The 13,592-nt window shown below is 37.3% G+C and overlaps 1 protein-coding gene across 11 annotated transcripts in view; it reads left to right on the top strand.

Annotated features, from left to right (window-relative positions):
* The window catches only part of CCDC178 (coiled-coil domain containing 178), a 365,952-nt gene that overhangs the window by 256,387 nt on the left and 95,973 nt on the right, over nucleotides 1–13,592 (top strand). For 2 of the 11 annotated variants that reach the window (XM_081562573.1, XM_081562578.1), the window contains one exon: nucleotides 5,566–5,961. The exons of the other annotated variants lie outside the window; for them this stretch is intronic. In XM_081562573.1, the coding sequence (XP_081418699.1) occupies nucleotides 5,566–5,826 (261 nt within the window). In that variant the 3' untranslated portion in view covers nucleotides 5,827–5,961. Of the gene's footprint in view, nucleotides 1–5,565; nucleotides 5,962–13,592 lie in introns of those variants that run through there. 11 annotated transcript variants of the gene reach the window in all.

Genomic DNA, 13,592 nt, shown 5'->3' on the forward strand with positions numbered 1-13,592 from the left:
GTTAAGATTGAGTATGCACAGTGATGGTAGGGCAGAACGTGGGAAAAGAGACATTCATAAAAGATGAGGTTGTTTGTCTGTCCGTAACCAAATTCACCAGCCTACCTGTATCTACTCCATAGCTGCAGTCATTCTTCCTAATAAAATGGTAGTACTTCAGCTTCTAACACAATTAAGGCCTTTCACCTTGCCCTGAATCCCATCCACTTTCACCTTCTCACAGCCTTCATTCTTACAATTTTCTATCCTTCTGTGTCCTCAGAGTTTTTCCTGCTGACTGGATTATTCCCATCATCATAAAAACATGGGCTAGTGTCCACCATCTCAGAAACCGTCTTTTGATTCCACATTCTGTAGAGCCATTTATTTTTTATTAAATCTTGCAGGAGACCCCAGTTTGATTCCTGGGTTGGGAAGATTCCCTGGAGAAGGGAAACACTACCCACTCCAGTATTCTGGCCTGGAGAATTCCATGGACTGTTTAGACCATGGGGTCGCGAAGAGTCAGACATGACTGAGCGACTTTCACTTTGGAATTATCTGCATTTACAGTCCTTATGCATTCTTTTCTCGTTTGAAGTACCACTTCAATGATGTCCATCATGTCAAATCTAAGTATATATCTGGCCTCATCTTGCTCAATAGCTCACCAATATTCAATCACTGTTAATCATTCTTCCTGAAGCATCTTTGGCCATGGACATGGCACCATGGTCTCCTCCCACCTTACTGGATACTCTGTTTACCTTACATTAGGAATTCTTACTTTGCTCAACCTCCACATGCTGGGATACTCTGTGCTCAGCAGTAGGATCCATCATTCACTTTTTAATCAACATCTTCACTTTAGGTAGATTCCTAAATATGGATCAATTGCACAAGCATAATTTTAAGTAAAAGAAGACAAAGCACACGCTGTATGGCTGTTTTTGTCTTGTGTTGTTGTGCTTTGTCTGTATAAACAGGCCAAACTGAGCTATGCTATTAGAAGTCAGGAGAGTAGCAATCCTGGTGGAAAGTAGGGGTGGGAAGAAGACAGCAACGGAGTTTGGGGGATGCAGTTGATATTTTCTTTCCTGATCTGAGGGATGTATTCAGTTTGTGAATAATTTGTTGAGCTATACACTTATGGTACATATGCTTTAATGCCTGTGTGTCATAATTAAATTAAAACTTAAAATCATCTAGTGACTTACCATCCTACTCATTCAGTTGTTGTTCAGTCACTCAGTCGTGTCTGACTCTTTGCAACCCCATGGACTGCAGCACACCAGGCTTCCTGTCCTTCACTGTGTCCCAGGGTTTGTTCAAACTCATTCATTGAGTCAGTGATGCCATCCAACCATTTCATCCTGTCGTCCCCTTCTCTTCCTTCCTCCAATCTTTCCCATCATCAGGGTCTTTTCCAATGAGTCGGCTCTTCTCATCAGGTGGCCAAAATATTGGAGCTTCAGCTTCAGCATCATTCCTTCCAATGAATATTCAGGGTTGATTTCCTTCTTGCTCTGGCCTCCCAGACTTCATAGCACACTCTCTCCCTCCTTCACATCTTTCTGTCACTCACCCCACTCTGCTCTAGCAACAGGCTATTTTTTGATCCTGGATCGCTGGACTCATTCTCAGTGTAAGGTCCTTGAAATTTCAGATCCTTCCAGCTGTACATTTCTCCCCAAATTCCCTATATGTGTTTCCTTCTTACAGTTTAGCTATCTCATTAAAAATCCCTTCCACATGCAGCTCTCACAGAGCCCCTGAAGTTGTCCTTTGCCTGCCCACTCTTGTGTCACCCTGTTTTATTTTCTTCATAACACTTAAACACTAATGTTTTATATTCATTTGTTCACGGTCTCTTTCTGCCAAATAAATGAAAGCTCAGTAAGGGTGAGAAGCTGATTATCTTATTCACAGCCATAACTCTAGCATCTAGAAAATTGCCTAGGCAAATATTTTTTCACTTCCTGGATGATCCTTCCCAATGGGGTATCTAACAAAATGTTTATGCATACCCACTGAGATGGCCTTTCTACTTCTGGGAATTTATAAGAAAATAATCTGTGAAAGTCTGCAAAGATATATATAATGATGTTGATTATAGTGCAGTTTCTAAAAAGAAAATTGTCATCACTTTCCTTGTATGGCAATAGAACTGGCATAGAGTGGAGACTTTATACAGACTTTAAAAGGAATAAATAGCCATGGTACATATTTGATTGAAAAACCAACCTATAATTCAACGTATACTGTATGATTCCTACTTTGTATTCTCACATGTATTGGATTTTATTACATTTATGTCTAGTGGTTTATCTTGAAAACTATCTTCCAAAAGTTAGCAGTAATGAGGATGTGAAAAAGTTTCACACTTTTCCCCATTCCTTTGTTTTGCTTTTATGTTGAACATTTATTATTTCGTGAGATAAAATGTAAAACAAGTTTATGTCATAAAAGAAAAGACAAAATTAATACGGGCCTTGAAACAAGAATGGCAACTCACTCCAGTTCTTGCCTGGGAATTCCCAGGAACCGAGGAGCCACGGACGGGGTCACAAAGGGTCAGACACAACTGAGTGACTAACACTATGAAACAAGAAGTGTGCATTCCATAGAAAATATCATGGGACTTTGAAAAATATAGGACAGCCAGAAGAAGAAAATCTAGAAAAATTCAGACCAGCTAAAATCCCAAATATCCCCAGCTTCACTGTAAATTCTTGTAACTATAGTTCATTTTCTTTGCTTATTTAAAATAAGTAAAATTTTCATTAGAGAATGTGGATTCACTTATTGTCATGGGGGTTTGTAATCAGCATATTCTGAAGTAATTATACCTTTTATAAGGATTATTCTATCTTTATACAAAGGTAAGTTGTATCCTGGGCTTCCCAGGTGGTACTAGTGGTAAAGAACCACTGGCCAAGAGATGTGGGTTTGATCCCTGAGTCGGGATGATCTCCTGGAGGAGGGCACAGCAACCCACTCCAGCATTCTCTCCTGGAGAATCCCATAGACAGAGGAGCTTGCAAGGCTGAAGTCTATAGGATCACACAGAGTCGGACACAGCTGAAGCGACTTGGCACACATGCACTCAAGGTGTATCCTACAGGACGGTTTAAACCAATGTTGACAGAAAGAATAGGAAAAAAACATACTGCATCCCTTAAAATATATGCTTACACATTTTAAATGATTTTATTCTTCTGTAGTGATGCCAAACATATACTTAAGAAATAAGGAAACATTTTAATCTACTTTCAGTTAGATACACTAGAAGTCATTACAGCTTTGAGTGTGAATTCTGTCTCTGATAAAAACTGGGCAGAGTCATCCAGCCAGTCTGTTTCCTCCAATTCTCTTTCCTTTTTCACTGTATAGATGTTACTGTGAAGATGATGCATGAAGATGTATGTGATAGTCTAGTATAGGGGTTATTGAACAGTATAGTCTCTTAAATATTCATTGATCATGGGCTAAATAAGTCTCCTCATTTTGTGATTGCTGTCAGTCAGTTTGGTTCAGTCACCCAGTCGTGTCCGACTCTTTCCAACCCCATGGACTGAGGAATGCCAGGCCTCCCTGTCTATCACTAGCTTCTGGAGCTTGCTTAGACTCCACATCCATTGAGTTGCTAATGCCATCCAACCCTCTTATCCTCTATTGTCCCCTTCTCCTCCTGCCTTCAATCTTTCCCAGCATCAGTGTCTTTTCTAAGGAGTCAATTCTTCACATCAGGTGCCCGAAGTGTGGAAGCTTCAGCTTCAGCATCAGTCCTTCCAGTGAATATTCAGGACTGATTTCCTTTAAGATTGACTGGTTTGATCTCCTTTCAGTCCATGGGACTCTCAAGAGTCTTCTCCAACACCACAGTTCAAAAGTATCAATTCTTCGGTGCTCAGCTTTCTTTATAGTCCAACTCTCACATCCATACATGACTAATGGAAGAACCATAGCTTTGAATAGACAGACCTTTGTTGGCAAAATAATGTCTCTGGTTTTTAATATGCTTCAAGTTTGTCATTGCTTTTCTTCCAAGGAGCAAGCATCTTTTAATTTCATGGCTGCAGTCACCATCTGCAGTGATTTTGGAGCCCAAGAAAATAAAGTGTCTCACTGTTTCCATTGTTTTCCCATCTATTTGCCATGAAATGATGGGACCAGATGCCATGATCTTAGTTTTCTGAATGTTGAATTTTAAGCCAGCTTTTTCACGGTCTTCTTTCACTTTCATCAAGAGCCTCTTTAGTTCCTCTTTGCTTTCTGCCATAAGGGTGGTGTCATCTGCACATATGAGGTTATTGATATATCTCCCAGCAATATTGATTCTAGCTTATGCTTCATCCAGCTTGGCCTATCACATGATGTGATTGCCTTATGGGCACTATATGGGCCCCATCTTTAATTTCTTTTATTGCCCAAAACACTTTCAAAGGAGATATCCTCATATTCTCTCTATATTACTTGTGTTCGCTTGCTTATAACCATGTGTTTTTTTAGTGTAGCTTGACTCCTCTAATTACAAAAGTAATAAACAAAGAAGAACAATTGAAAAACACAAAAATAATCAAATTTTGTCTATCTATTATTTACCTTTGAATTCATTAAAAAGTCTGGTTACCATTGACTAAAACTGAAAACAAGTATCTTGATGGTTAACTAAAGCAAAGAAAGGGCAAAAGGTTTTTTTGTTTTGTTTTTTTAAAGCCTTGCATGTCTTACTCCTTTTAAGCTTTTAAGATTTTTCTGCAGAGTGCTGGTAATTTTTACAGTAGCATCACGTTGTTAATATTCTAATAAGACAGATTTATTTGAGGTGTCTGCTTTGTATATTTACATTATTCCATCCTTTCAATTTTTATCTCCTATATATACTGATTAAGTGAATGTATAATTATCCAGAGATTGGTGAGAGCAGTCTAAATTACTTAATCTAGGTCATCTAATAGCAGTTGACAAGATGGTTCCCAGGACCAGTTCCTGGGAGCTGCATCAAAATATTCATGCAACTTGAAATTGAAATTTCAATTATCCTTTAATTGAACATTCAAGCATGTTGTGCATCCACCCACCTAAAAATAATGTAGTTAAAGTCATATTTTCCCAAGTTTGTCAATGAAAACGTGACAAAGAGCAGATTCTAAGACCTCCTGAAAATAAGATGGATTGTCACTATCAATTTTCCTTGTCTCTGCGGCCTGTTAATGCTAACACAGAGCAAGATTAAATGGGTCTGGCATGATTTGCTATTCAGAAAACCATGTTGGTGTTTCAGAGAACCCATACTTTTCCAGGTGATTAAAATTTGATGGATTGCTTCTCCTGGTATCCTCCCAGGTAACCTAGTAATCAGGTTCAAGCCTTTTACCTCTTTAAAAATTCTTAAGATTTTGTCTTTTCCAAATTATTGTTATTTGAAATTCTAAAAAACCTTAAAATATTACAAAGACTTGTATTATCCAGATTTTCATACAAGTGGGTGATTTCGGCTGATTTTCCTATTCTGGTGATTCTTATAGACAGCTCTGTTTGCTTTCCTGTTAAATGTCTACATGGCTGACTATTCTCTTCCAGGGTCTCTCCTTTCATCATGGATATTTCACTCTGATCAACAGTTTTACAACTAAATGCTTTCTCCAAATGGACTTCCCAGGGGGCTCAGTGGTAAAAACTCCACCTGCAAATGCAGGAGATGCAGATTCGATCCCTGGGTCAAGAAGAACCCTGGAGGAGATGGCAACCCACTCTAATATTTTGCCTGGAGAATCCCATGAACAGAGGAGCCTGGTGGGCTACAGCCCATGGGATCGCAAAGAGTCAGACACAACTGAGTGACTGAGCACACGCTCACACACTTTCTCCTTAAAGGCAGTGGTGAACAAGTCATTAACTCCAGCCTGTTTGCTGCTCACTGTATAAACCTCCCCATTCAATAATTCACTATAATTAAACAAATATTGATGGAGCACATACTATTGTTCCTTCTCCATCTTTCAATATAGCAGTTTATTTTCTAATTCTCTTCCCTAATTGATTTGAAGATTTATTTCCATACTTGTGGTTCTTTGCTCATAATAACTCCTGTTCCATCTTTATAATGTGTCTGTAAGAATCTGTGCCATATTTTTTTTAGCATTTGTCTTTATTATTCAGAATTAATTTAAATCTGAAGCACTTTCCCTTTGTCTTTAATACCATATAGATTTCTGAGTTTAACCAATTTCGTCTCTTGCTGTTTTCACTGCCATTCCAGTATATAGCCAGATTACATATCTTATATGGTTTTTTTCCAGGACCCTAACTTAGCTAATTTGTAAATTCCTAAAGGATTTGTTGTAATCTTCATTACTTCATTTTAGAGCATCTGCTGTGCTAGAGGGAGGGATAAAAGAGATGAAAGATATTCATAGTGTCCACACATAAAGGACTGGCTAGTAGACTTTTTGAAAATCTTCCTTTACCTTTGAATTTATTTCATTAAGTCATTAGAATATGATTCAGGATTTATGTCTACAGTCATTTCCTCAACTATTTCATGGCAACGAAAGTCAAAGTAAGATAAATCCAATCACTTTTACACTAAAAATATTTTCCACAGTGATAATGTTTCTGAATTACTTTTCCAGAAGAGAGCTGGGTAAAATTCCCCCATTAATATGTGATCTGAATCAGAAATTTCCACTAAACTAAGGCATAATATTATGGTATAGTCATCTGTAGACTTCCACCTTGGTAGATCTTGAATATCTGCAAAGAAATATATCAGCAGTATCAATAATCTACAATTTAGAGGTCATCTGAAATAAACCTTTTATTTGGTTATACATCTGAACATCTATTCATATAATCTAGTGTTTATTTCAAACACTTTTGAAAACCTGGCTAAGCTGTTTTCTAATTCTAAGTCCCACTTGCCTCATCTACAGTGTAATCTACACTAAGACTTGGTATTTAAAATTTTCCATCTAGAGAGTTTCTCTGTAGTAGTAGAATGAATGGTTATAGAAGCCTTTTTGAAATTATATAAGAAAATACCCTGGGACTTCCCTGGTTTCTCAGAAGGTAAAGAATCTGCTTGCAGTTCATGCAGGAGACTGGTGTTCAATCCCTGAGTCAGGAACATTCCCCTGAAGAAGGGAATGACTACCCACTCTAGTATTCTTGCCTGGAGAATTCCGTAGACAGAGGAGCCTGGTGGGCTACAGTCCATGGGGTTGCAAAGAGTGAGGACATGCTCAGGACACAACTGAGTGACTAACACTTTAATTTTATCAAGAAAATAGCAGAAATAGATTTTCAAATTCTCTCCTATGTCCAATATCAAAATAAGTGATCAAGCAGAGTATTTAGACATAGTAAAGTTAAAGTAAAATTTATAGATTATATATTATTTTTTCAGTGAAAAATTTAAGATGATATTTGTTTTTATTTACTATTTCTATGTAGTTCATCGAGGGGAGAATATTATAATATTTTAAGATAATGAGTTAAACAAATAATCATTAAACTGATCTATTTACGTATTTTCTTAATGTCCATGTTTTAGCATTAAAAATTATAATTCCAGAATCTATCTAGCTTGGAGTTAATATGGGAATGGTTAAGACATTAAATTTATCATATAATTAAATTATGAAAATGTAGATTAAGAAGGTAACCATGTCATTCAAACTGAAGAAGCCTGATAACATAGCTGAAATATTTTCATGTTTTAATGGGCTGGAAACCATGTTAAATAAATGTGTAACTTCTTGATTTTAGGACATATAATTTTCTGTTAGCAAATATAAAATTTTTCTTCAGCATAAAAGTCAAAAATATGCCAAAATATGGATATATATTGATAATAGAATAGGCCATTTTTATATCCCTCGGTTATGGGTTTAATTAAAGAAAGGTTTGACTCCTGTTACTTGTTGGGTTTTGATTTGTTTTGGGTGGCAGTGCCGTTAAATTTTCCACATTTTTCAAGTTCATGTAAACATCAGAGTAAACCCATATTGAGAGAAATGTTCTATTTTTATAAAACTCCCCATAACATGTGCATCACATATTTTCTCCAAGAGATTTCAAATTAACAAACTTTATACAATGAGAAAGTTTGAAGTCCATTCATCATAACAGTGTTTTTCATTAAGCATCAGATTCAGTGTCTCCACCAGTGGTGGGAAAGTTATGACTGAGTCCAGATGTCAAAGCTCAGCAAGGCAGATCAAAGATCTGCAGGCTGAATGAGGCAAATCAGGAAGAATCTTATGTGCTGGGCCTGAAACTTTGGATTTATTCCTCAAGCAATGGAAAGCCATTGAAACATTTTAAGCCTGACCTGGCCATGGCATGACCACATGTATGTTTTAGAAAAATCACCCTTGAAATAAAGTGTAGATGGACCTATAGCATTTGGATTGGAGGCAGAAAAGTCTACTGAGGAAGTCGTAAAATATTTCAGGTGAAAGACAGGGACAGACTCTACTGACACAATGGCAACATGAGGAAAGTGAATGTACAGTCTGGGAAAATTTTTAAGAGGTAACAACAAAAAGATGAGGAGGTGAGAAGAACATAAAATGAGTCTAAAACACTCATTAAACATATTTGTATGACTTCTTCTGTGTTTAAGGCACTGTGCCAGTCACCATGCGCATTAAAATATCTTTGGTTTGAGTGACTGTGTAAATCCTGGGGCAAGTTCCTGAGACAGTTTATAAGGTTGAGGAGCAGGTTTCAGATAAAAACAAAAAACAAAAAAACACAAAACCAATGTATTCTTGCTTGTGTGGAGTTTGAAAAGCTGATGATGCAGAATAAGTAGCTGCCAATACCAAATCAGAATACTCAGGCTCCTCCATCCATGGGGTTCTCCAGGCAAGAATACTGGAGTGGGTTGCCATTTCCTCCTCCAGGGGATCCTCCCAACCCAGGGATTGAACCCATGTCTCCTGTGTCTCCTGCAATGCAGGCAGATGCTTTACCACTGAGCCACCAAGGAAGCCCAAAATACTGAAGATTGAGAATAAATCTGCAAGGGAATTTGGAATTGCATTTATTTGATTCTGCCTTTGAATTATTTTTACCAGAATTTATAAATATCATACTTATGATAAAAAATTCAAACATTTATATATCATCCTTTTAAGCATTGCACATGTGTTATCACAGTTAATCTCCAAAATTCTGTGATATAGGAATTATTATACCCCCTAAACAAATAATTGTGCCAAGCTCAGGATCACTCTGGCTATTAATGTACATTTTATACAGATCCTTTTTATTGAACACTATACCAAGTCCTTGTTTAATCATTTCCTTCCATAATAAACATTCAAATTCTTAGTGCTTCCAGTTGTAATATTTTCACTTTCTTCCCAGTTTTTTCCTTTCTCTTTCCTCCTCACCCTCTTCCACTTCCCCTCCCTCCCAGCTTCCCTCCCTCTTTCCCTCCCTTCCTCTTTCTTCTTCCTTTGTTTATCCCCATGATAGATATTTAGTAGGTGTTTACTATCCAAATTGTACAGTTGCAGTAAAAAGTCAACTTTTTTTTTGTTGCCACAAAATATCCTGATTAATATTTTCTGTCTTCACATATCTTTTTTGAAACTTTTGATAAAATTTGAGCATGATCTCAGTAGCTCCTTTTTAAACCTAGGCTAAAGAGCAGGCAGGCTGTGGGTTGCCTAGGCTGCCTATGGGTTTGCCTAGGCTAACCTCAGGCAGGCTAAAGAACATTAACCAGCTACTGTTCTAAAACAAACAAAAATCCCTAAATTATTAGGTAAGATTCAAAATTCTAACATTTCCTCTTGGAATAATGTAAAATGAAAAGATAGTAACCAGGAATAACAGCCACATGTTGGTGAAGAAATTTTAAGTTGGTAATTGCTTTCTTTTAAATGCTTTTTCGTTCAAAATAGAGGAAAACAATAGAATGGGAAAGACTAGAGATCTCTTCAAGAAAATTAGAGATACCAAGGGAACATTTCATGCAAAGATAGGTATAATAAAGGACAGAAATGGTATGGACCTAAGAGAAGCAGAAGATATTAAGAAGAGGTGGCAAGAATACACAGGGGAACTATACAAAAAAGTTCTTCATGACCCAGATAACCACGATGGTGTGATCACTCACCTACAGCCAGACATCCGGGACTGTGAAGTCAAGTAGGCCTTAGAAAGCATCACTATGAACAAAACTAGTGGAGGTAAAGGAATTCCGTCTGAGCTATTTCAAATCCTAAAAGATGATGCTGATAGAGTGCTGCACTCAATGTGCCAGCAAATTTGGAAAACTTAGCAGAGGCCACAGAACTAGAAAAGGTCAGTTTTCATTCCAGTCCCAAAGAGGGGCAATACAGAAAAATGTTCAAACTACCACACATTTGCACTCATTTCACATGCTAGCAAGGTCATGCTCAAAGTCCTCCAAGCTAGGCTTCAACAGAATGTGAACCGTGAACTTCCAGATGTTCAAGCTGGATTTAGAAAAGGCAGAGGAACCAGAGGTCAAATTGCCAACATCTGTTGGATCGTAGAAAAAGGAAGAGAATTTCAGGAAAACATCTACTTCTCTCATTGACTATGCCAAAACCTCTGTCTGTGTGGATCACAATAAACTGTGCAAAATTCTTAAAGAGATGGGGATACCAGACCACTTTACCTGCCTCCTGAGAAACCTGTATGCAGGTCAAGAACCAACAGAACCAAACATGAAACAACACACTGGTTCCAAATTGGGAAAGGAGTGCATCGAGGCTGTATATTGTTACCCTGTTTATTTAACTTCTACACAGAGTGCATCATGCGAAATGCTGGGCTGGATGAAGCCCAAGCTAGAATCAAGATTACCAGAAGAAATATCAATAATAATATCAACACTGATTCCATTTTTTAAAAATATCAATAAATTTTGATATTTATTGATATTTTTATTGAAATATCAAAAAATGGAAACAGTGACCAATTTTAATTTCTTGGGCTCCAAAATCACTGTGGAAGGTAACTGCAGCTATGAAATTAAAAATACACTCGCTCCTTGGAAGAAAAGCTATGACAAACCTGGACAGCATATTAAAAAGCAGAGACGTTACTTTGCCGACAAAGTCCACACAAACCTATGGTTTTTCCAGAAATCGTGTATGGATGTGAAAGATGGACCATAAAGAAGGTAGAGCATCGAAGAATCGATGCTTTCAATCTATGGTGTTGGAGAAGACTCTTGAGAGTACGTTGGACTGCAAGGTCAAACCAGTCAATCCTAGAGCAAATCAATCTTAAATATTCATTGGAAGGACTGATGCTGAAGCTGAAGCTGCACTACTTACTTTGGTCACCTGATGGAAAGAGCTGACTCACTGGAAAAGACTCTGATGCTGGGAAAGATAGAAGGCAGGAGGAGAGGGGGACAACACAGGACGAGATGGGTGGATGGCGTCACCGACTCAATGGAAATAAGTTTGAGCACGCTCCAGGAAATGGTAAAGTACAGGGAAGCCTGGCATGCTTCAGGCAATGGGATTGCAGAGTCAGACATGACTAAAGGACAGAACAACAAGGACAATCTTTCTAAAACTGTAGTTAGAACATATTTTATTCAGTTTTTTAATAATTTTTCCAGTTTTATAAAAAAAAAGAGAAAATTTGTTCTATTTTTTTGAGGTGAGACCAAGCCTATAGATAGATAACATTTTTCTGGAGAAAAGTTCTTCTTTTTTAAAATAACAGGATGCACTCAACATATGTATACCTGACTGAAACAATCTCACAAAATAACTTTTTGTTTTTAATAATAGCTTTATGAAGATATGGTTCACATATTCTAAAATGTATACTTTTAAAGTATATTTAGTGGGTTTTTGTATATTCACATGGTTGTGTAACCATCACCACTATTTAATTTTAAATCATTTTTATCACCCACCGAAAAACCCCTGTACTCATCAGTGGTATTCCCCATTTCCTGCAGCCCAGCCCCTAGAAACCTTCAATCTGTCTATGAGTCAAGCTTGCTGTCTCTGTGAGTTTCCCTATCTGGATATCTCATTTAAATTGAATTATATGGGACTTCCATGGTAGTCCAGTGGATAAGACTCCATGCTCCCGATGCAGGGGACCCAGGTTCAATCCCTGATCAGGGAACTAAGATCCCCATGCCACAACTAAGCCCATACACTGCAACTACTTGGCCCATGTGCTACAATGAAGATGCAGTAGAGCCAAAATATTTAACGAAAAAATTAAAATGAAAGACATTCTTAAATAAGTAAATGGAATCATATCGTATATGATTTTTCACTACTAGCTTATTTGACTTAGTATAATATTCTCAAGAATCTGAATCATATTTCTCTATTGCATTCCTTTTAATTGTTGAATTATATTTCATCATATCGGTTGATGAACATTTGGACCATTTCCACTTTTCAGCTCGCCTAAATAATGCTTTTGTCAACATTCATGACTTCATTTCTATGGGATCTATAGCTAGGAATGGAAATCAACAAAGCAATTATTTAAATATACTATATGGATCACAATTTTGGGTATTCAGGTACAGTGTGCCATTTTCTATTCTCTCATTATTTACCATTTCATTTATAAATGCTGGTTAGGTCCCTCTAAACTGATATAGCTTTAAATGAGTTAGAACCCACAGTTTGGAAACCCCTCGGCTGGATGATTCATAGTGTTTTTCCAGATTTAACAGAACAGAGCTTTATATGGTCTTATTGTTCCAGGTGCTTCATAAATGGTTTTCATTTAGTATTTGTAACAACCCATAGAAACAAGTGTAATTAGCCCCATTTTAGGTAGGTGTAAACTGATAATCAAATAGATAAAATAACTTTGACTTTTAAGGCCTGTGCTGTTGTGTGCTTTATTGAAATGAAATACAGCTGTGTTCAATTTATCCCTTGAGTCTCACTGAGTCTTCTCCTAGTCCTTCCAGTCAGTCCTTTGAATGTCCTTGGCTCCTAAGTTTTATTCCCTGGCTGAATGAGAAGTGACTTTCAGCCTGCTTACTTATTTACTTATTTATTTACTATAAAGTTTACATTTTTCTTTTTTTCTGTCTGTATTGTTAACGTATACTTATTACAGAAAATATGGAAAACAGCAAAATAAAATCACAAGCAATCTTTCTAAACACCTGCAATCCCAACATGAAGACATTTTTAGCTTCATAGTGTAAAAGCAAAAAAGTGAAAGTTGTGTCTGACTCTTTGCGACCCCATGGACTATACAGCCCATGGAATTCTCCAGGTCAGAAGACTTGAATATGTAACCTTTCCCTTCTCCAGGGGATCTTCCCAACCCAGGGAATGGACCCAGGTCTTCCACATTGCAGGCAGATTCTTTACCAGCTGAGCCAGGAGGGAAGCCCAAGAATACTGGAGTGGGTAGCCTATCCCTTCTCCAGTGGATCTTTCCCACCCAGGAATCGAACTGGGGTCTTCTGCATTGTAGGCAGATTCTTTACCAGCTGAGCCACAAATCTCTTTTTAGTAAAACTGGACTCATCCTACACATAATGTTCTACAAACTGGAAAAGTATTCATAAAACATAACTGAATACATTTGCTTTTTACTTTATCCTGAGTCTGTCC

The sequence above is a fragment of the Giraffa tippelskirchi genome, chromosome 14, assembly GCF_054371585.1.
Source record: "Giraffa tippelskirchi isolate mGirTip1 chromosome 14, T2T-mGirTip1v1.2.pri, whole genome shotgun sequence".
NCBI lineage: Eukaryota > Metazoa > Chordata > Mammalia > Artiodactyla > Giraffidae > Giraffa > Giraffa tippelskirchi.